We start from the raw sequence: 24,179 nt of genomic DNA on the forward strand, positions 1-24,179 counted from the left end.
ATCTACACAGATTCAACACAGTACATACAATGTATTACAATCTTATGCACAAATCTACACAGATTCAACACAGTACATACAATGTATTACAATCTGATGCACAAATCTACACAGATTCAACACAGTACATACAATGTATTACAATCTTATGCACAAATCTACACAGATTCAACACAGTACATACAATGTATTAAAATGTTATGCACAAATCTACACAGATTCAACACAGTACATACAATGTATTACAATCTTATACACAGATTTAAACAGATACATTGTACTAAACAAGACACATCTACTTTGCACTTGTATTTCAATGGATATCCTAACACACTAATGTTTACAAACATAAGACAGGTACATACTATTAGACAATTATGATAATTTCAAGCAAAAATGAAAGTAAATTGAAATTGTTTAAGATGACATACATTCTCATCTATATATACTTGCCCTGTATCAGACTATGATGGTCCAACATTTTGGACTTAAATGATAAGTGTACATTTCCTTTGTATTGTGGACATTTTTGTAAAATCTGCTTTACTGTTATGTTTGAACTGAACTAGGAGACTACGGAATACTGGTTACCTCTTACTTTCCTGACCGCTACCGACAGGGTTCTGACTGACCTCTAAATATACTGGAGTCACAGGGTTCTGACTGACCACTACCGATGAGTCACAGGTCACAGGGTTCTGACTGACCCATAGATATACTGGAGTCACAGGTCACAGGATTCTGACTGACCTCTAGATATACTGGAGTCACAGGTCACAGGATTCTGACTGACCTCTAGATATACTGGAGTCACAGGTCACAGAATTCTGTCTGACCTCTAGATATACTGGAGTCACAGGTCACAGGATTCTGACTGACCTGTACCGATATACTGGAGTCACAGGCCACAGAATTCTGACTGACCTCTAGATATACTGGAGTCACAGGTCACAGAATTCTGACTGACCTCTAGATATACTGGAGTCACAGGTCACAGAATTCTGACTGACCTCTAGATATACTAGAGTCATAGGTCACAGAATTCTGACTGACATCTAGATATACTGGAGTCACAGGTCACAGCATTCTGACTGACCTCTAGATATACTGCAGTCACAGGTCACAGCATTCTGACTGACCTCTACAGACTTATAACAGCCAATCAACAAACAACAAAGACAACAGAATTATGAAGTTTTTACAAGTCCTGTTTAGAATTGTCTCCCCTTATCATGTGAACCTTCACTTCAAAATTAATTTTTGAAAATTGATCCTATAAACTTTGAGTCCATTTTTCAACATGATTTTCTGAGAAAATGACATGTAAGATGGGTACAAAGCCGTTTGTAATCTTTGTATAGAGATAAATCACAGTGAACATAAATACACACAAAAATCAGACATAGATTAGAGAGGACAAAAGGGCACACTTATCTTATATATCATTAATGGAGGAATGCTTTACTGAGCTACATTAAAATGTTTTATACAAAAATACATTTAAAAATATTGTTTTTAATATTTACTTCCAATTGAAAGAAAATCAATAAAAATTATTCTACATATATCAAATTATTTACAATGAAAACAAATTATATTCTGATTTATCCCAGCTAGCTGATGAAGCTTTTCGTGATGCAGCTGTTTATAACATAAAAAAAAGCTGCTTACTATCACAAGCAAAAAACTACACTATTATACAAAAGCTATCCTCCTCCCACTATGGACTGGATCATCAACAGAAACTTAATGTCAGAATTGAGAAATAATGTATATATGAATAACGAAACGCATGTTTCAAACAAGACGGAAGTCAATAAAACTCTTCTTCGTGGATATTAATTAAGAAGATTAATTTTTCTTTTTTTAACAAAACATTCTGTCAAATGTCTTTTGAGCAAAAGTAATTTTAAATATTAGTAAGAATATTTTAAGGGATATCATATTCCAGGCATACAGAAATTAAAACAACCCCTAATAACTTTGTATCACCTGCAGTGACACATCAGACGATTTGGAAAGTCTCTATTACATGATATGCTGCTCATTTTTCTTGTTTTTTCTAATAGTTGAATTTTCATTGCTCTGGAAATATGGATTGTGTTTCTGGGCAAATATTGTGTTGATGGATGGGAAAATAAGCCTAGTGTAGAATACTATGTAACAACAAAATTCTATAATGATCATTTAATGATATAAAGTGGGACTGGTTCAGACAAATTTTCATGTCCAGGTACCTAAAGAGTACAATTTATGTCCAACTACAGCGTTCGTAGGCCCTGGATTGGAATGCCAGCCTTTTCCTCTTTCCAATTACTTCCTAACATCTTTGGTAATCATTTGAAATCAAGTTTCTTTCTCAATGTCATCAAACATTTGAGAAAGGTCCCACTTAGGTAAAAACCTTGTATTTATTACAGTTACAATTTGATACATCAATGCCTGTGCCATATTCTTCCTGCAATAAGCCCAGAGGAGGCAAAGACATTACATCTGTACAATGTCAGGGGGTGGGCTTATTACAGAACAATGAAAAAGCATTTGTGGAAAATGCTGCTTACGACCAAAGCTATGGGTAGACTAGCATTAATTGGAATTGTTGTTGAAGGTCAAAAGCTATAGGTAGGCTATCATTAATTAGAAATGTTGTTGAAGGTCAAAAGCTACGGATATCGATGCTGGATACATGTAATAACTATGTAATAACTATATAAATATACATATTGTACATAGAAGACTTAAGGTATAGCCCAGCCATCCCCTGTTAAATAATTAAACTAAAGGCATATATACAGTCTACAGTGATTCTCCACTAAACGAGTATTTATCTTATAAAACTGGACAGATTCTAGTAATAAAACTTTAAAAAGTAATTCTTTTTTTAGAATTTCAGCGAGACATGATACTACATCATCATGTAATCTGTTGTTAAAGAAGAATTTTAACAATCAAGATATTTCTCATGTAGGGTATGTATTCCTCTTTTTGAATGCTTTTCTTTATACAACAGAAAATATCACAGCAGGACTGTTAAACCCTGCAATTTGGTTTATCATTGAAGGAATGTGATGTAAATTTCATGCAGATGAGAAACTCTATTCCAAAAATCATCTGAAAAAAAATCTTATTTGTTGAAAAAAAATATGTGTAAATGAAAAGATGATCCATACCAAGGTAAAAAAACATGGAAAAAGCAAATGCTTTTCTATAGTATAGCAAAATGTACAACAGCAGGAGGCTGTCCCTATTAAGTATAGCTTGTACAGTCCTAACATGACTGGGTGACGAATTAGACATAAAATTGCAGGATCACTAGATGTAATCCTTATAGAACTTTTCAGGATAAGCAACACAATGAGTTTTAAAAAAAATCATAAAAAAAAAAAAAATTATCTAGGAAATAGTGCTTATATAACAATGATATATATATATCTTATAAACTGGGACCTTATCCTTGTGGGGAGCAGTTTAATCAAAATCAAAACTTCATCGAAGAAAATCTTGTATTAGTGAAAAAAGATTAGTCTGAAAATGAAAACAACAGTACTTTAAGTTAGTGTTTCTTTTCTCAGTATAATACTTAGTGAGTACTCCCAAAAAACACATCAAACAAACGGTAAAAACAACGAAACAAAGCAGGATGGTGTTACCATGGTAACTCACATGTTATATTCAGGAAGACAAAAAACCATAAACCACTCAATTTCTTCATAAAAACAACTACATACATCATGTGATTACACTATAGTGGTTCTCAATCCATGCACATGTACTTTAAAACAGTTGTTTGTTGAAAATTAAAATTTCCAGACGTTTATCCGTAATTTTAGACCTACATAATATTGTTAATATTTTATTTCATATAAGGAAAAATAATTGTTTTGATTTTTTTACTTCACTATTTTGGCTTATTACACTATACAAACAATAATACTACAAGATACCAGGACCTGTGTACTGAAAAGTCTATATCAATGCCGATATTCTTTTCCTGTGAAACATTTTTGTATAAAAAAAATTTCATCAATTAAAAAAAAACTGTGACAAAAACTTTATTGATATTGTCTTGTTCAATGCCACCTATGCAACATAGCTGGTTTTCCCTGATTTTTCCCCCTTATGCACAAATAAACACAAATACAACCATTCATGCATGAGAACAGTGGAAAAAGTGCTGTATAACATTAATTAAGTTAATTCAAATCCCAAAAAGTCGCATGTTGTGCTACAGATTTCTTTCAATTCGTGCGTATTACAAATATTATCTATGTCTGGTCTGTCTTATCATTAACCTAAAACATTAATTTATCATATTTAATTTCTCTTCATCAATAATTATATACAGCTCTGCATTCACTGAAGCTTGCATTGTAATATATCGTACCTACACAGTTTCACATTAGAGTATAAAGCAAGCTGTCGTCCTCCACTGAGTTTTCTGTATCATCAACGTCTCATATATATCTATACAACACAACTAATTTCACATCATGTCACAGATACAGAAATATACAATGTATATATCTATACATATATATTTACAAATTCAATCATTTTTTTTTAATTTCCTACATTCAATATTTTAAATATAGTACTAGTACAACATCTCTCTTGTCCATTCATTATCTTACATACAAAAACCAAAAATGTCCAGGATTTATGTGTCATAAGACAATCAACACGACAGAGAGAATCTGGCCAGATTTGAAATATCCAGGACCTGTGTGACAAAACTATTGGCACAGCAGAGAAAATCTTACAAGACTTGAAATGTCCAGGACATGTGTGACAAAACTATTGACACAGCAGAGAAAATCTTACAAGACTTGAAATGTCCAGGACCTGTGTGACATAACCATTGGCACAGGAGAGAGAATCTGACCAGATTTGAAATGTCCAGGACCTGTGTGACAAAACTATTGACACAGCAGAGAAAATCTGGCCAGATTTGAAATATCCAGGACCTGTGTGACAAAACTATTGACACAGCAGAGAAAATCTTACAAGACTTGAAATGTCCAGGACATGTGTGACAAAACTATTGACACAGCAGAGAAAATCAGGCCAGACTCCCTGTATCTAGTAGCACTATTTTACGTGTGTGTCTTTGTTTTTTTCACACTGCCTCACATGAAAATAATTCATGGCGTGGCACTTTAAGACATGGCTAAAACTAATCAACAATATACCTAATAAAAACTTTAAGAGAAAACCCCTGAAGTAATAATTTTCCCTTTCAAGAGCAACATCAATGACAACTTTAAAATTTAAACATTATTAATTTTTAATTATAACATGTAGATTTTAAATCATTTTCTATCCTGGACAAGAATAATGATGGTTTAATTCTTTATAATAAGCATCACATACAAAAAACGTTAAGGTCTAACAGCACTTCTTTTTCTTTAAGTTGCCTCCTCCTCGTGTCAAATGGATGCCCCCTCTATCTTCCTGTGGTTGATCTGCAGCTTTCTTCATTTGTTCTTTCTTGGTTACTAACACTAGTTTTGTGATACCAATAAACATCTGTAAAAACAAAGTTTAAACATCTTTATTTAATCTTAAACAGTGAATTACTGAATATCAGGGTTTTTTCACCAGTGTCTAATTTTTGATGTTTTTACCTGAAGATTGCATAGTGAATATTGTCAACTCGTGTATATTCATGACAGGGTTTTTCATGCCAGCGTCTAATTTTCGCAACTTTTACTAAAAGACTGCATAGCAAATATGATCAACTCATGAACATTTCTACCCGTTTTTGTTATTTCTAATCTAGCTGATGTTTTTATTGTCCTGTTTTGTTCACCTACCTCCTCTACATTAGTATTTTCTTTGGCACTCGTTTCAAATAGCTGTATCCCCATTTGTTCTGCAAATCTCTGGGCATCTGCAGTCAGGACAACCTTCCTATCTGGGTCATCATCTTTGTTTCCCACTAAAAGTACAACATCAAAATTCTTCAGTCCATCATACTGAAATGGCATGTCATACTTTTAAAGGAATAGGTACAACTAGGGACTGACTGAGGGGAACCTACATATGAAATCTGACAAAGTTCCATCATGTAATTCTCAAGAAATAGTGACAACAAACTTTCATTGTTGAAATCCAAGATGGCTGCCTGTCAATCACATTAACATGTAACCCATTAGCCTTCAAAGTGGACACATCCAATCCATTTTACCCAATTTCCACAACAAACAGCTTCTAATACTCAAATCCAAACACTGACAGTGATCACCGTGATAATAAGTAAATATCATTTCTTTTTAACAAGTTCAACCTGTGTGACCTTGAATAGGAGTCAAAGTGATTTCTTTTCTCAAACTTTGTCTGACTTCATCCTGGGAACCTATCCGGCAAATAACATGCTTCTGCACCTTTGGATTATTCAGAAGAAGTTTTTAACAAATCTGACCCTTATGACCTTGAATATGGGTCAAGGTCATCTCTTTTCACAAATTTGGTCAGGCTTCATCCCAGCAACCCACCAGTCAAATACCATGACATTTGGTTTGTTGGTAATTGTGAAGAAGTCAATTAAAAGGAAAAATTGTCACAACAGGGAATAAGCTCACTCGGCCCTTCAGCTGTCGGATGTATAATGATTTAGAAGAATTCACAAAGGGATTGAAAGTCCATTTTTAACATTCATCGGTATGGGTGGCAGTACAAAAGTAAATATAACGTCATGAAAGAGAACTTGACAAACTTACCTAAAATTCTGTTCACTACATCACAATTTTGGTCGATTTCATGCAGCCAACGTTTTACATTCGCAAATGACTCTCCACTGGAAACATCATACACAACTATGACACCATGGGTTCCCCGGTAGTACCTGTGGTATATAAACAACTCAAAGCTAGAAAATTATCTCCCTTTGTCTATTCTAAGAACTAACTATATCCTATGTCAAAGCAAATATATACATATTCATTCCCAAATAATTTATAGGAGAAGTACTTATTAGTGAATATGCCATGTAAAATAGTATTGTACAAAAGGCAAGTTACCTGTACATAGTATAATAAAAATATGACACTTGTATTATTGATCTGAAAGACATTGGTGTGATTGTGTTTATAGATTTGAGATAATTATGTTGATGTGATTGTGTTATGGATTCAGGTGACTCACATTGATGTGATGGTGTTTATAGATTTGAGTGACTCACATTGTTGTGATTGTGTTTATGAATTCAGGTGACTCACATTGATGTGAGGTGTTTATAGATTTGAGTGACTCACATTGTTGTGATTGTGTTTATGAATTCAGGTGACTCACATTGATGTGATGGTGTTTATAGATTTGAGAGGCTCACATTGATGTGATTGTGTTTATGAATTCAGGTGACTCACATTGATGTGATGGTGTTTATAGATTTGAGTGACTCACATTGTTGTGATTGTGTTTATGAATTCAGGTGACTCACATTGATGTGATTGTGTTTATAGATTTGAGTGACTCACATTGATGTGATTGTGTTATGGATTTGGATGATTCACATTGATGTGATGGTGTTTATGGATTCAGGTGACTCACATAGATGTGATGGTGTTATGGATTCAGGTGACTCACATTGATGTGATGGTGTTATGGATTCAGGTGACTCACATTGGTGTGATGGTGTTTATAGATTTGAGATAATTATGTTGATGTGATTGTGTTATGGATTCAGGTGACTTACATTGATGTGATTGTGTTTATAGATTTGAGATAATTATGTTGATGTGATTGTGTTATGGATTCAGGTGACTCACATTGCTGTGATGGTGTTTATAGATTTGAGAGAATTATGCTGAAGTGATTGTGTTATGGATTTGAATGACTCACGTTGATGTGATGGTGCGGAATCGTTCCTGGCCAGCTGTGTCCCAGATCTGTAGTTTGACTTTTTCTCCATTAACATCCACAGTTCTAATTTTAAAGTCTACTCCTATTGTTGTTATATATGTACCTGGAAGAACAACAAAACACCAGTCATAATTACCATAACTTGTTTGAGGTAGATAAGTTATCAAGTCCAGTTAAAGAGAAATCACAGTGATAAGGGTATATCATGTGTGTATGTGTACGGTATACCTTCATCTTTGTAATTACTGGATTAAGCCAGGTAAAGAGTGTTATAGCTATTTCTTTAGAAGTACTGGATGGATCTCTCTCAAATTTATACATAGGTCCCTCTTGGTCCCTAGCTATGCCTGTTTGATATTGAGACTAATAGTAAAACCTTGTTAGTTTGTAGATTTATTGATCTGTGAAAAGCCATTTGAGGTGGGGAATCCTTGTTAATAGCAGTTGGTGGCTACTGAACAACATATGTAAAGACTTTCACATGAAATACACAGTAATTATGGTAGGATGTCCTGCCTTACAACACAACCTTGACAACTGCTGATTCTTCGAAAATGGGATGGGTGATACATAGAAAACAGTAAACCACAAATCTCAGATCTTCGTCCGAAGTTGTGTAGGTCGACCATCTACCAAACGAGATATCACGACAATTCTGATTAGTTGATCTGTCTTTGATTAATATATGTACAGTAAGGAATACAAAATATATCCATTGCCAGACCTCTGTGTATATGTGTGTGTAACAGTAAAACTAAAGATATGTCGCTGGTCGTGGTCACAAGTTTAAGAGAATTAATGATAAAAGGGTCTGGTTTCAAAATTCTCAACAAATTCTATAAGCAGTGTTAAGGAGGAGGAGAAGGGTTGCTATGATAGAGACTGACATTCACAGGAACATTGCACTCATGTATTGCTAAGTAAACAAACAGCACTAAACAGGAACAAACAAATTAATGACAACTATTCCACAGCTTTTAATCATGGCCACAGTTAATGTAGGTGGTTATACGATCATAAAGCTGTAGTGAGGTGTTACCTGTAATGATACCTAGGAGGACGTCTGTGAGACTGTCTCACACAGCTAACAGAATAGACCTGGGACACTAGGAGACTGTATGTAGGACTGTCTCACACAGCTTACAGGCTAGACCTGGGACACTAGGAGGATGTCTGTGGGGCTGTCTCACACAGCTAACAGACTAGACCTGGGACACTAGGAGACTGTATGTGGGACTGTCTCACACAGCTAACAGACTAGACCTGGGACACTAGGAGGACGCCTGTGGGGCTGTCTCACACAGCTTACAGACTAGACCTGGGACACTAGGAGGACGTCTGTGGGGCTGTCTCATACAGCTAACAGACTAGACCTGGGACACTAGGAGACTGTATGTGGGACTGTCTCACACAGCTAACAGAATAGACCTGGGACACTAGGAGACTGTATGTAGGACTGTCTCACACAGCTTACAGGCTAGACCTGGGACACTAGGAGGACGTCTGTGGGGCTGTCTCACACAGCTAACAGACTAGACCTGGGACACTAGGAGACTGTATGTGGGACTGTCTCACACAGCTAACAGACTAGACCTGGGACCTAGGAGGACGCCTGTGAGGCTGTCTCACACAGCTTACAGACTAGACCTGGGACACTAGGAGGACGTCTGTGGGGCTGTCTCATACAGCTAACAGACTAGACCTGGGACACTAGGAGACTGTATGTGGGACTGTCTCACACAGCTAATAGACTAGACCTGGGACACTAGGAGATTGTATGTGGGACTGTCTCACACAGCTAACAGACTAGACCTGAGACACTAGGAGGACGCCTGTGGGGCTGTCTCACACAGCTTACAGACTAGACCTAGGACACTAGGAGACTGTATGTAAGACTGTTTCACAAAGCTTACAGAATAGACCTGGGACACTAGGAGGACGTCTGTGAGACTGTCTCACACAGCTTACAGACTGAACCTGGGACACTAGGAGGACGCCTGTGGGGCTGTCTCACACAGCTAACAGACTAGACCTGGGACACTAGGAGGACGCCTGTGGGGCTGTCTCACACAGCTTACAGACTAGACCTGGGACACTAGGAGACTGTATGTAAGACTGTCTCACACAGCTAACAGACTAGACCTGAGACACTAGGAGGACGCCTGTGGGGCTGTCTCACACAGCTTACAGACTAGACCTGGGACACTAGGAGACTGTATGTAAGACTGTCTCACACAGCTTACAGACTAGACCTGGGACACTAGGAGGACGTCTGTGAGACTGTCTCACACAGCTTACAGACTGAACCTGGGACACTAGGAGACTGCATGTGGGACTGTCTCACACAGCTTACAGAATAGACCTGGGACACTAGGAGACTGCATGTGGGACTGTCTCACACAGCTTACAGACTAGACCTGGGACACTAGGAGACTGTATGTGGGACTGTCTCACACAGCTTACAGACTAGACCTGGGGCACTAGGAGACTATGTGGGACTGTCTCACACAGCTAACAGACTAGACCTGGGACACTAGGAGACTGTATGTGGGACTGTCTCACACAGCTAACAGACTAGACCTGGGACACTAGGAGACTGTATGTGGGACTGTCTCACACAGCTAACAGACTAGACCTGGGACACTAGGAGAATGTATGTGAGACTGTCTCACACAGCTAACAAACTAGACCTGGGACACTAGGAGACGGTATTGTCTCACACAGCTAACAGACTAGGCCTAGGACACTAGGAGGACACCTGTGGGGCTGTCTCACTCAGCTTACAGACTAGACCTGGGACACTAGGAGACTGTATGTTGGACTGTCTCACACAGCTTACAGACTAGACCTGGGACACTTGGAGACTGTATGTTGGACTGTCTCACACAGCTTACAGACTAGACCTGGGACAACTTTGACCTTGAGGGACAGATCAATATGAAGAACTTTTACTACAGTGTAATGTATACATCAATAGCAGCCTGTCTTGTTAACCATACAAGATGTTTTCTTACACTGTAATTCACAATAGAGGGTTGGGATATATCATATGCGACTTCCATTGGTCAATACACAGAACAAATTTCTTTCGAAGGGTCCACATTTAATGGTCAAATCCAAAGCATGGAAATATGGAGTTTACCATGTGACCCACATGTTGATCTAGGTTTTAGGAGAATCCCTTTGCAGAAGTGAAATATAGAAGAAAGATCTTATCAAATGAGTATCAAAGAGGAAAGTCTAAGCTGAGGTACATGATGCTAACACAGATTACCATGAGAGTCCAGGCTGAGGGAAAACCCACATTAATCTGATTTTTAGCCTAAGCTGAGGTACAAAATGCTAACACAGATTACCATGAGAGTCCAGGCTGAGGGAAAACCCACATTAATCTGATTTTTAGCCTAAGCCAAGGTACATGATGCTAACACAGATTACCATGAGAGTCCAGGCTGAGGGAAAACCCACATTAATCTGATTTTTAGCCTAAGCCAAGGTACATGATGCTAACACAGATTACCATGAGAGTCCAGGCTGAGGGAAAACCCACATTAATCTGATTTTTAGCCTAAGCCAAGGTACATGATGCTAACACAGATTACCATGAGAGTCCAGGCTGAGGGAAAACCCACATTAATCTCATTTTTAGCCCAAGCTGAGGTACATGATGCTAACACAGATTACCATGAGAGTCCAGGCTGAGGGAAAACCCACATTAATCTGATTTTTAGCCTAAGCCAAGGTACATGATGCTAACACAGATTACCATGAGAGTCCAGGCTGAGGGAAAACCCACATTAATCTGATTTTTAGCCTAAGCCAAGGTACATGATGCTAACACAGATTACCATGAGAGTCCAGGCTGAGAGCAAACCCACATTAATCTGATTTTTAGCCTAAGCCAAGGTACATGATGCTAACACAGATTACCATGAGAGTCCAGGCTGAGGGAAAACCCACATTAATCTGATTTTTAGCCTAAGCCAAGGTACATGATGCTAACACAGATTACCATGAGAGTCCAGGCTGAGGGAAAACCCACATTAATCTGATTTTTAGCCTAAGCCAAGGTACATGATGCTAACACAGATTACCATGAGAGTCCAGGCTGAGGGAATGTGGTTCTATTTTAATTACCTACAGATGACAGACAATATTACCTACAGATGATAGACAATATAACTTTGATATGTGGTTCTATTTTAATTACCTACAGATGACAGACAATATAACTTTGATATGTGGTTCTATTTTAATTACCTACAGATGACAGACAATATTACCTACAGATGACAGACAATATAACTTTGATATGTGGTTCTATTTTAATTACCTACAGATGACAGACAATATTACCTACAGATGACAGACAATATAACTTTGATATGTGGTTCTATTTTAATTACCTGTGGCTCTATTTTAATTACCTACAGATGACAGACAATATTACCTACAGATGAGAGACAATATAACTTTGATATGTGGTTCTATTTTAATTACCTATAGATGACTGACAATATAACTTTGATATGTGGTTCTATTTTAATTACCTATAGATGACAGACAATATAACTTTGATATGTGGTTCTATTTTAATTACCTACAGATGACAGACAATATTACCTACAGATGATAGACAATATAACTTTGATATGTGGTTCTATTTTAATTACCTACAGATGACAGACAATATTACCTACAGATGATAGACAATATAACTTTGATATGTGGTCCTATTTTAATTACCTACAGATGACAGACAATATAACTTTGATATGTGGTTCTATTTTAATTACCTACAGATGACAGACAATATTACCTACAGATGATAGACAATATAACTTTGATATGTGGTTCTATTTTAATTACCTATAGATGACAGACAATATAACTTTGATATGTGGTTCTATTTTAATTACCTACAGATGACAGACAATATTACCTACAGATGACAGACAATATAACTTTGATATGTGGTTCTATTTTAATTACCTACAGATGACAGACAATATAACTTTGATATGTGGTTCTATTTTAATTACCTATAGATGACAGACAATTCTGATATGTGGTTCTGATTTTAATTAATTACCTACAGATGACAGACAATATTACCTACAAATGATAGACAATATAACTTTGATATGTGGTTCTATTTCAATTACCTACAGATGACAGACAATATTACCTACAGATGACAGATGACAGACAATATAACTTTGATATGTGGTTCTATTTTAATTACCTACAGATGACAGTTTATATACCTAGGGAGGTGATAGACGTTTATATAAGGGATGACTGTGTATAAAGTTCTATTTTAATATTACCTACAGATGACAGACAATATAACTTTGATATGTGGTTCTATTTTAATTACCTACAGATGACAGATTTGAATGGTTTATAAAATTGTCATCAATATGGATGCAGAATAAGATGTCTCCACTAAAGTACATCTCAAAGTTTTTGGACCATCAAAAAATAAAGGCAACACATAGCATGTAAACCAATCCAGTTTCTGATTGTCGAGTCTTTGAAGAGCTCCACTCGGGTGGTTGTAGCGCCCGAGAGCTTTGAAGACCTCCACTCGGGTGGTTGTAGCGCCCGAGAGCTTTGAAGACCTCCACTCGGGTGGTTGTAGCGCCCGAGAGCTTTGAAGAGCTCCACTCGGGTGGTTGTAGTGCCCGAGACCTTTGAAGAGCTCCATTCGGGTGGTTGTAGCGCCCGAGAGCTTTGAAGAGCTAAACTCGGGTGGTTGTAGTGCCCGAGAGCTATATATGAAATTATGTATGTGATAATTTTAATTTACTAATATTCTTCTAATGTTTAACAAGAAAACAGCTAGAAAATATCTGCAAGAATTGAATCCTCCTACTTCCATTCGTGTAAATATAATTGTTAGACAAATTTACAAAAGTTGTCAAAAGTGACCTTTGACCCATTCACCTTGACTTATGACCACCTTTACTACATAAGGTGAAGAACCTGATGTTATGATACTTTAACAAATATATGAACAAAGTCTGTTGAGAGGTTCTCAAGACATGATAGAGCAGAACATGACAGGACAGACAGATAGCACTACATAACCAATTACCCTGATCCTTCATGTCATGTCACATGGTTTAATATCTAAGTTTCATTGGATAGGGATTAAAACCCTAACATCCCTAATTCTTAACAACCTCTTCATTAATTAGCTACGGTTGTCTGAAAACTCAGCTTTATTGATGATGTAAACATTAGCATTTCATTATTATTTATTTCTTAAAAATGATCAAATTATTTTAAACAAAATTATCTAAAATGAAAAAGGCTGGGGTCCAGACTTCACTGACAAGCTGTATCAGTTGTTTGTTTCTGGTACAGGGTCCTTCATCACAATTACAATAAACTTTAACTTATAAGCTTCAGGTAAAATATCTGACAGAGAATTACTGATGGACTGCCAACACAGGAAGGGGTGAGGACAACGGACAGAATTACTGATATACTCACAACACAGGAAGGTATGAGGACAACGGACAGAATTACTGATAGACTCACAACACAGGAAGGTGTGATGACAACGGACAGAATTACTGATATACTCAAGAAACAGGAAGGTATGAGGACAACGGACAGAATTACTGATATACTCAAAACAGAGGAAAGTGCGAGGACAACAGACAGAATTACTGATAGACAAGGAACAGAGGAAGGTGTGAGGACAACAGACAGAATTACTGATAGACTCACAACACAGGAAGGTATGAGGACAACAGACAGAATTACTGATGGACTGCCAACACAGGAAGGGGTGAGGACAACGGACAGAATTACTGATGGACTGCCAACACAGGAAGGTGTGAGGACAACGGACAGAATTACTGATGGACTGCCAACACAGGAATGGGTGAGGACAACGGACAGAATTACTGATATACTCACAACACAGGAAGGTGTGAGGACAACGGACAGAATTACTGTTATACTCACAACACAGGAAGGTGTGAGGACAACAGACAGAATTACTGATAGACTCGGAACAGAAGAAGGTGTGAGGACAACGGACAGAATTACTGATAGACTCACAACACAGGAAGGTGTGAGGACAACGGACAGAATTACTGATATACTCACACACGAAGGTGTGAGGACAACGGACAGAATTACTGATATACTCACAACACAGGAAGGTGTGAGGACAACAAACAGAATTACGGATAGACTCAGAACAGAGGAAGGTGTGAGGACAACGGACAGAATTACTGATATACTCACAACACAGGAAGGTGTGAGGACAACGGACAGAATTACTGATATACTCAGAACACAAGAAGGGGTGAGGACAACGGACAGAATTATTGATGGACTCCCAACAGAGACAAAGGTGAAGACATGTGACAGAGAGTTATTGACAGGGATGAAGACACTATAGTTTAACACAGTAATTAAATCTTATGTCATATATAAGTAAATAAATTACATCTTCAGTATGAGTTTCTATTTCATATGAGATTTGATGAAATGAGTCGAAAACATTTTATTCAAGTTACACATAATAAACTTTGTGCTCTTCAGTGTTTAAAAGGGAATGTTAACTTCTATTTATAGTAATTAAAACTACAATCATAATGAATTTGTACATTTTCCCCGACATCACAACAGATTCCAGGAATTCATGGACAACAAACAAGATAAGAGAATGCTGTGACAGATTATAGAAGAAAATAAAACTGCTAACTTAACTGATAATTGTGATTTTTTTTATGTCTTGTCTAGGAAATTACTGCTTAATACTTTTTGTGTGTGACAAAAAGAAATACAAACATGATAAGACAGAATTGATAGAGAAGCCTCCTTTATCTGTTTGATCTATGATCAAGTGAAGAAACATCTGACATAATGTTTGATGTTGATGTTATACAACAATGTCACCTGTTCTATAGAACCACATACACACACAGTAGAAGTGTCTACATATCTAACACTGAGAGATGTTTAGGGACCTATATGTCCGAGTCCTGGACTCATGCTTTCCCGGTTTAGAGATTCACCCTGATGCAGGAGAACCCACTATATATATAATGTACTGTAGTATTGGCATTTATCATAATTTTCTAACTGGTGTTCTGGATTAACTTGAAAGTCCCTACAAAAAAGAGACTAACCATGCTTTTACATTTCAAAGCAGGTTCTGTATTCTTTTATATATCACAAGTCTACAAACCAGTCGGCATGCTTTTGAACTACATGTAACTCTTTTTCAGCATATGTTTAGGCTAACACAAATATTTTACCTTAAAGCCCCAATATACGTAACATTCACCAAAAATTTAGTGTAGAATCACACATAATTATTGAGATATTCTCTAAGATGTAGTTAAAATTAAGTTATTCAAACAATAGTTACCATGACTTTGTGCATAAAGTATTGATATATGAGCAGTTGAAACTCGCTATTTGTAAACACACCTCCATTTTAAACACGCCGCCATCGAAATTACGATTGTTGCCGAACCACGTCGGAAAGTTCATGACCTGATCTCGCGAGAGTTGAGGTTTCTACTTATAGAGGAAGCACATGTAGATATGTCTACGGTAAGGTTTTGTTTACAAACATTGTTTGCGAAGTCTTGTCGTAGACTTGAGGTATTCCTGTGATAAACATTCAGTTTTTGGGAAATTATTAGAAGGAATGATTAGTTTAGAAACGATACGACGCACAATTATAACGTAAGAATTCAGAACTGGCCTGATGTATGATTGGAAAAAAAGGAAGCGACTGGTGGACGTCTATACTGTGTCTGCCATGTTTACACACGTGGAATATGCGCATGCGCAATATCATCGCTACGAGCGGTAATATATGAATTATTGTGGGTCCCACATTGTTTATTTTCCGATTTTTTCAATTTTTATTTAAATTGAAAACAGTCAGTTTTATTTTCTTTAATTAAAGGAAAGTATTTGTTTTGTTACATATATTACGGGGAAAATAAGATAAAGTTTGTTTTTTTATAGTGATTTTTACGTATATTGGGGCTTTAAAATCTTAACATTAATCCCCTCACTTATTTGTCAAATAGATGAGAATACTCAAAACTGGAACTTTCATCTAAAATTATGGTAACTTACAATAAGGCCACCTATATCAAGGTCACCTATATATTAATTATATGTGATTGCTTGTGTCTGGTATCATAAAGCATCAACTTCCTGCCATTCATGACCCGTACATATGTACATACCAGAATAGTTATACATTAAACAGCTTTATATAAATTACTCACCTGAAAAGGTATTATCGGAAAACCGTAGCAACAAACTGCTTTTTCCTACACCTGAAAAAGAAGAAAAAAGAAACGTAAAATCACTATGATATAGCTGTGTATAGTAACAATTCACAACTTGATATTGTAGTGGAATAGAGCTTATTTCATTTGTACACTATATTTAGAGTATACATGTGCTAAGAAATGCCTTTAAAAGTTGATATTTTCCTCAACTGAACGTAAAAGAGAAAGTCAGAGATTATCCTACAAAAGATTCATCATTTACTCCAAGTTTTCCTGTCTACCACTGGGCTTTCTACAGGATCAATTTGGTAAGCATAATTGTTTTAACATCTTCATTTTAAAAGTGGCCTACCAAGAGATTGTAAAGATTGATATCGTTCTGTTTTCTGTGAACATCCTGAGTAGAGTTCTATATCTGGTATAAGGATGACATGCTGTGGGGCCTACAAACATGTCAAACTTTCAATCCATAGTTCTGCTTCTTGTGATCTGATTTTTGAGGTAGAAGCACATCTTCTGGAATGTTTCTCTAATATTAGTCTGATATACTGATTTCAACACCAAACCACCTTGCCAAACAAAGCATTACAAGGCTATTTAATCAAAGAATACAAATTACTAATTTCAATTTGATGTTATGACACACGAAGCTGCACTGCAGTGTTTATAGAGAGATGTAATTACTGAGATTGGTCTCCTGATATCCTTGGGGCACCTGCTTTTATGTTCACGTTCTATGGACTTGTTGTGATACTGTCTTGGAACATGATATAGAAAATCCCAATAAGTGATTAACAAAATTCCAAAATTATCCCTTAAATATTCTTTCAAGGTGAAAAATACTGAGACTTCAATTTGATCTTTTCAGAATGTTTTGTATGTTGTGCTGTATATAAAGATAAATTACATCCAAAAATCAATCCTTACAGATAAATTCTGTAATATTTTCATACATTTACTATGATTTATTCAAGCACTCACTTCTGGCTAGAAATCAAAAATTTAAACTTTGAAATGGTAATCACCAGGTTGAGGCATGTGGCTCTAACACAAAATTTGATTTGAAAGGTTGCAAACTTTAAGTACATCTTCCAGATGTAATTTTTCCTGTTTCAATGACAGGCTGCATCAGAGTATTAGCACTAATTGCATTGCATTATTTATGTATGTACAACATCTCACATGTTCACAAGTTTAAGCTGTGACTTTCCAGATCTAAGTACACTTGTAACCTTAACACACTCAGTAATATATATATATCTTTTGTCTATAAATCAGACTTCAGTGTCGACAGCTCAGCTGGCCCTCTAGAATAACTTTCTTAATTTGGTCAGTAGGTAATTACCCTTCTAATGGAAAACAGCTTTAAACAAACTAAAGTGTGTATACACTACATTAGTTCATTAAAATCTTATCAACTTTATCTACTGTAACTTATCAAATAGCTACAAATAATTTTTAGAAATTGGCATGACAGTTAAATCGCTGACAAAATTCATTATACATGTAGCTTTACTGATAAAATCTGCTTTAATAACTGCATGCAATCAATTAGAATATTTTACTACATAATCTAAGTAATTAGTGTTTTTATGACTAACTTACAATTGACAAAAAATGCACCGGTGTTTCATCTAGGAATAACAGTTTATCTGTAATTTGAGGAAAATCTTCTGACCTCTGATAACACAAGCGCAGGTGTGTATGGATTAAAATATTCTTATTTTTATTATTTATGATGATGCACCATAAAAGCCAGCTGCTGGTCAAATTGACCTTCTAAATCATCAATTTGGCTACGTAAAATTCTCTCAGGGTATTTAACACTCTGACAAATTTAATTTTAGATGACACCAACAGGTTTGTCTGATATGAATTTTAAATTTGTTTCTGTTTAAATCTCATTAAGCACTTCATGATACATCACAAGGACATTGCTTCGCTGGACATGTAATGTTATTCACTTATTATATCACGTTTTATTGATTTACACCTAGTAATAAAATTTTAGTTTTTCTGTAGGACATTGCAGACCAAATGAAATGTGAATATTTTAATGTTATGAAGACACTGAAACTTATATTCCAAGACCGCAAATGTTTGTCTTTCTTATCTTGGGAAATTCATTTGAGAGTTTTCACTTATTTTTCAGAAATACAAATTATATGATAAATAGAATCTAACATTAATGCCATGTGATATGTCACAAGTCTAAAGGTTTTAAGATACATTTCATTCTTAAACTGATTTAAGTATACAAGGCTGTAATAAGGTGATTAATTACACACAGGATTGAATTTAAGTAACCAGCCAGTGAAAAACATACAAACTGGACATTTTCAGTTTTCAAGTTTTGATCTGTGATGTAGTTTGTTACTGTACATGTAATAAAGACTACATTACAACATTATAAATCAATATGAACATGCACCAGCATGTGAGCCATCTCGATCCTTTTCTTTCAAATATATAACAACACCTTGTTACAATATGGATATCTATATTGATATGTTTATACAGTACATGTGAGAATTACAACACCTTTCTGTTACCCTGTAAATTACACTAGTAACACAAGATGGCCCCCATGTGGTGAACAAACACAGCTAAATATTACCTAGTTTCACTTAATTATTCGATACAATGACAAATAGAGCATCTTATTTACAACAAAGTCTACATCATCTTTATCTAAATCTGTAATACATGTCAGTGGTAAATTTTATTACATTTTAAGAGTCTGATATTTTTTCTTGGTCAATAAAAATAAATATCATAAAAGCATGTGTAAGATGAGCATCTATGTAATATATAGAAGTACTTTCTGCGGCTAAATATGATTTAAAATGCTTCTTGCATAATGTGCACACCCAAAAATTCAGCGCACCTAAAATTTCAGTCAAAATCAATCTCTAACACATCAGATCAATGATATCAAGTCCAAAACTTGAAAGAATTTTCCCAGAATTTTTTTCACCCCATAAAGTGACATTTAATAACCTGTTTTATTATATGTACAATACAACTGAAGAAAGAAAAACTGTCTTATGTTTGTGTATCTTTTTCTTTTTTTTTCTTTTAAATCAACCATGTCACGCTGTTATCATCCACTTATCCAATTAATCCTTATTTATCTTACGTACACAAACACTTGTCTTCACACTAGCCCTAACAGTGTTCAGTGTTGAAATCACAAAAAGTCAGAATAAATACACGATAATTGTACATCAGGGAAGAATCCAATGTATTTGTGCCCTGACGAAGACTCACATCTGAGGCGAAAGTAGTTGATCAATGAATACAAATTCCACTCACTGGTGACACTTGGTGTTTAATCAGAAAACATTCCACTCACTGGTGACACTTGGTGTTTAATCAGAAAACATTCCACTCACTGGTGACACTTGGTGTTTAATCAGAAAACATTCCACTCACTGGTGACACTTGGTGTTTAATCAGAAAACATTCCACTCACTGGTGACACTTGGTGTTTAATCAGAAAACATTCCACTCACTGGTGACACTTGATGTTTAATCAGAAAACATTCCACTCACTGGTGACACTTGGTGTTTAATCAGAAAACATTCCACTCACTGGTGACACTTGGTGTTTAATCAGAAAACATTCCACTCACTGGTGACACTTGGTGTTTAATCAGAAAACAAACACCAATAGCCACAATTTTGAGCTGAAATTGTCAATGCCCAAAAACGTTCAATTTGATAAGACTTCAAAAAAATAATCTTCGAAACCATCTCTGAATTTTCTGTTAAAGTTTATTTTACATCACAGAATCTGCATAACACTTAACTATGTATAGGAAGTTTTCAGTACTACCTGCTTTGTAATATAAGCTGTATCACTAGCTGATGAACAGTAAAACATATTTAGATCTGAAATCATTCAACACCTATTTGGTGGTGCCTTATGTCACATCAGCAACTTTTGATCATGAGTAACCAGCATCTGAACCATTCACATACATGTATAACATGCCTGTTAATTATGAAAGACACATCATATGTACTTTATTGTTCAAACTTCTGTGAAGCAATACTCCCTACACAAGATTCAAGTTCTAAAATCCCTAAAGCATAAGAGCTACACAAACCATAGCAAGGGTCAAAGTAAGGAGTCTGTCAACAGCACATAAACAACAGCACATAAACAACAGCACATAAACAACAGCTTCCTGCATTTTAATGTCATTCCCCACAGCTACAGATCAATATCAACATGGCACTGTGACATGTGTATTGAATATCGAAGTACAGGTAATTCTAAGAGTATCAAATAACCAGAGGCAGGCCAGTCAAGAAGCTATTGTCCAATTTTTGTTTTCAGAAATTTCTCTTCTGTTGGTGAATTTAGATCAGTTGAAAAATGGGTCTGCATGAACAGATACAAAGTAAGCCAACAATTTTTAATGCTATTCAAAACGAATAACCAATTCAGAAAAATGGCATGTTCCTGAAATATAGCTACATGTAATCATGCAATGCTCACAGTCCATATGATGGTACTGGAAAAGAGTCGACTATGATTTATATTGTATCTTATTTAGACCTGAGAATCCTGATGGGAACACAGTGTTATATTAACTTTGGTATGTCATGGCATGGAGACAAGGCCTGCACCTATCAGCTTTACTTTAGCCAAATATGAGACAGTGTCAAGGGAAACATTATGAAGGAAAACCTTGATTCACAGTAAAGACAGAAAGATACAAAGTTTGATTACTTTTAAATGAATATTCAACCATAGCAGTAAAGACATAATCAACAAGGAAAAACCGTTTTCAGGAGACCACATCCATTTTACCAAAGAAAAAATTTGAAAATACATTTACAAAGACAACAGCGTGTACCTTACTCAAGACACAAAACATGGATATATATTTACAGTACACACATATATATATATTTACAGTACACACATATATATATATTTACAGTACATATATATATATATATTTACAGTACATATATATATATATATTTACAGTACAAATAAAACATTTAAAACATCAGAATCATAAGTCTGCTAGGACTCATAACATAAATCCTGTATCGCCTTTTTTGTTGTTTCAAGGATTGAGTAGATAGTTTGTACATGTTGTAAAAGGCAATAATCAATATTGTTACCTATTTTTTTCTAGAAATGTTTACCATATAGAAAGAAGCCAATACTTTTGAAACCCTTAAAATATTGGAATATAAGATGTCTACATGTGTATTAGAAATATAATATATATTTTTTCATCAAACATATTCATTACATATATCAGGGTTTTCCTTAATTTTGTTAGTAGTAGGCTTTGTAGTGAAAGTAGGAGGCTGGCCTGTCGTGTACATGTAGTCGTGTACGGAACATTATTTATATGCAGAATCGTGTCCCATTTTATGTTATTTAATATTTGCAGAAAATAAATTCATAAACACTATACAACAGCTGTTATAAATCTAACACTGCATTTAGTCTGGAAATCAAAACAACTGTAAAAACAATTTTTTAACTAAATCACAAATGTTTACAATATGGTAAAGGCATTATTACAGTGTTTAAGCAGTTATTTCTCCACAGAATTGCAATTGTTTAATGGATCAAGAGCCAAAAAATTAAGCAATTATAAAACAACACATTAAAACAAATTGTACAGGACATAATAGTAACTGGATTCTTATAATTATTAAGTAACTTTACTGGTAATTACATTAAGATGATTTGTTAACAAAGGGACAATCCAATCAAGTGTGGTATTTTTACAATTACTCTGTTTTGGTTGTGATAACAAAATTATAGAGAATCCGGAAACTGTGTGACGAGACAATATTTGGCCATATTCACTTCATATCTTATCAGTTTTAACTGCGCACATGCATTAAGTGCATTCTCTACAATCAAAACAAGATTGGCTTTAACTTCTACATTGTATTGGTTTTTCCACTGTATCAGTAAATCAAGTTTCGTTTCTGACAACGCCCCAGCAAAAAAGTGTGATTTTTTTCTCACTTTGGTACCAAAGTTTTTTCACACCTTAACCTACTTGCAATTGATGGATAAAAAAAACTGTATATTCCCAGATTGAAAATAATATGTCTATCTCATAGAAGGAATTTGATATGAAATTTTTTGCCTTTTTTATCAGAAATCCAGATTACATGTATATGATAAATGAAATCTTACACTCAGGTATCAAACTCAAACTTATTAAACTCTTTAAAGAATTTAAAGGCCCTGACATGTCAAATTATAACTCAATATTTCATCAACATTCATGGATGTAAGATCCTCTCTATATAAATATCTCAAGAAAGACTTTTAGTAAGATATTTGAATGCCAATAACTATAATATAAACAAAAGTAAACTGTAATGATTACATTATTACAGATGAGAGAACATCAAGTGTTTCTCGTTCAATCTCTATACGTTGTATGGAAACTGACTATTGAACAAACACAGGATTCATAGAAAAGAGACTTGGTGTGTAAAAGAGATTTGACAATATGTCACCCCAGATCTCCTCTCAGTAACAGGGAAAACCAAGTAGGTTACATTAAAGTAGCATCATCATGGATGACGTGTGATTCTGTATTGTTAGCTTATCTTCATATGTACACTACGAATTATCTATTATCAAACAAGGAGACATAAGTCGGAGTCGGTGTAATTAAATTACAATATCCTTGTCTATTCTATCATACTTTTTGTGAAGTATTTGTCCATATTGGGTATAGTTTTGTAAGTTAGATACGACAGATTTGTTTGCTGTCGCTATAAGGCAAAGAACACTTCACACTCTGAAGGAAGCAATGTTACAATATAAGACCTACTGGGAACATTCCAGCCGAAAGGATCATCGTTCGAGTCCATCGCCAATATCACAATGAAAAACACTCATAAGCTACTTACCGCTGTCTCCTATGATTAGGAGTTTGAACAGGTGGTCATACTCGCGAGCCATGTTTCCATACAGAAGGGCGAAACAACACAGGTTTTATTCTCGAACTCGGAAGTTTCGATGAGTTATAC

At 35.5% G+C, this 24,179-nt stretch overlaps 1 protein-coding gene across 1 annotated transcript; it reads right to left on the reverse strand.

The window, feature by feature from the left end:
* On the reverse strand, positions 1-24,139 carry LOC132565021 (ras-related protein Rab-35-like). Its single transcript, XM_060229626.1, has 6 exons — positions 24,060-24,139; positions 17,139-17,189; positions 7,840-7,963; positions 6,720-6,844; positions 5,814-5,938; positions 1-5,526 (listed from the first exon to the last, which is right to left on the reverse strand). The coding sequence occupies exons 1-6, from the start codon at positions 24,109-24,111 to the stop codon at positions 5,386-5,388; spliced, it is 618 nt and encodes a 205-aa protein (XP_060085609.1). The 5' UTR covers positions 24,112-24,139; the 3' UTR covers positions 1-5,385.
* Between the last annotated feature and the right edge of the window lie 40 nt (positions 24,140-24,179).

The sequence above is a fragment of the Ylistrum balloti genome, unplaced genomic scaffold (assembly GCF_031769215.1).
Source record: "Ylistrum balloti isolate Yb309-2 unplaced genomic scaffold, AGI_CSIRO_Ybal_v1 Utg369688, whole genome shotgun sequence".
In the NCBI taxonomy this organism is placed as follows: Eukaryota; Metazoa; Mollusca; class Bivalvia; order Pectinida; family Pectinidae; genus Ylistrum; species Ylistrum balloti.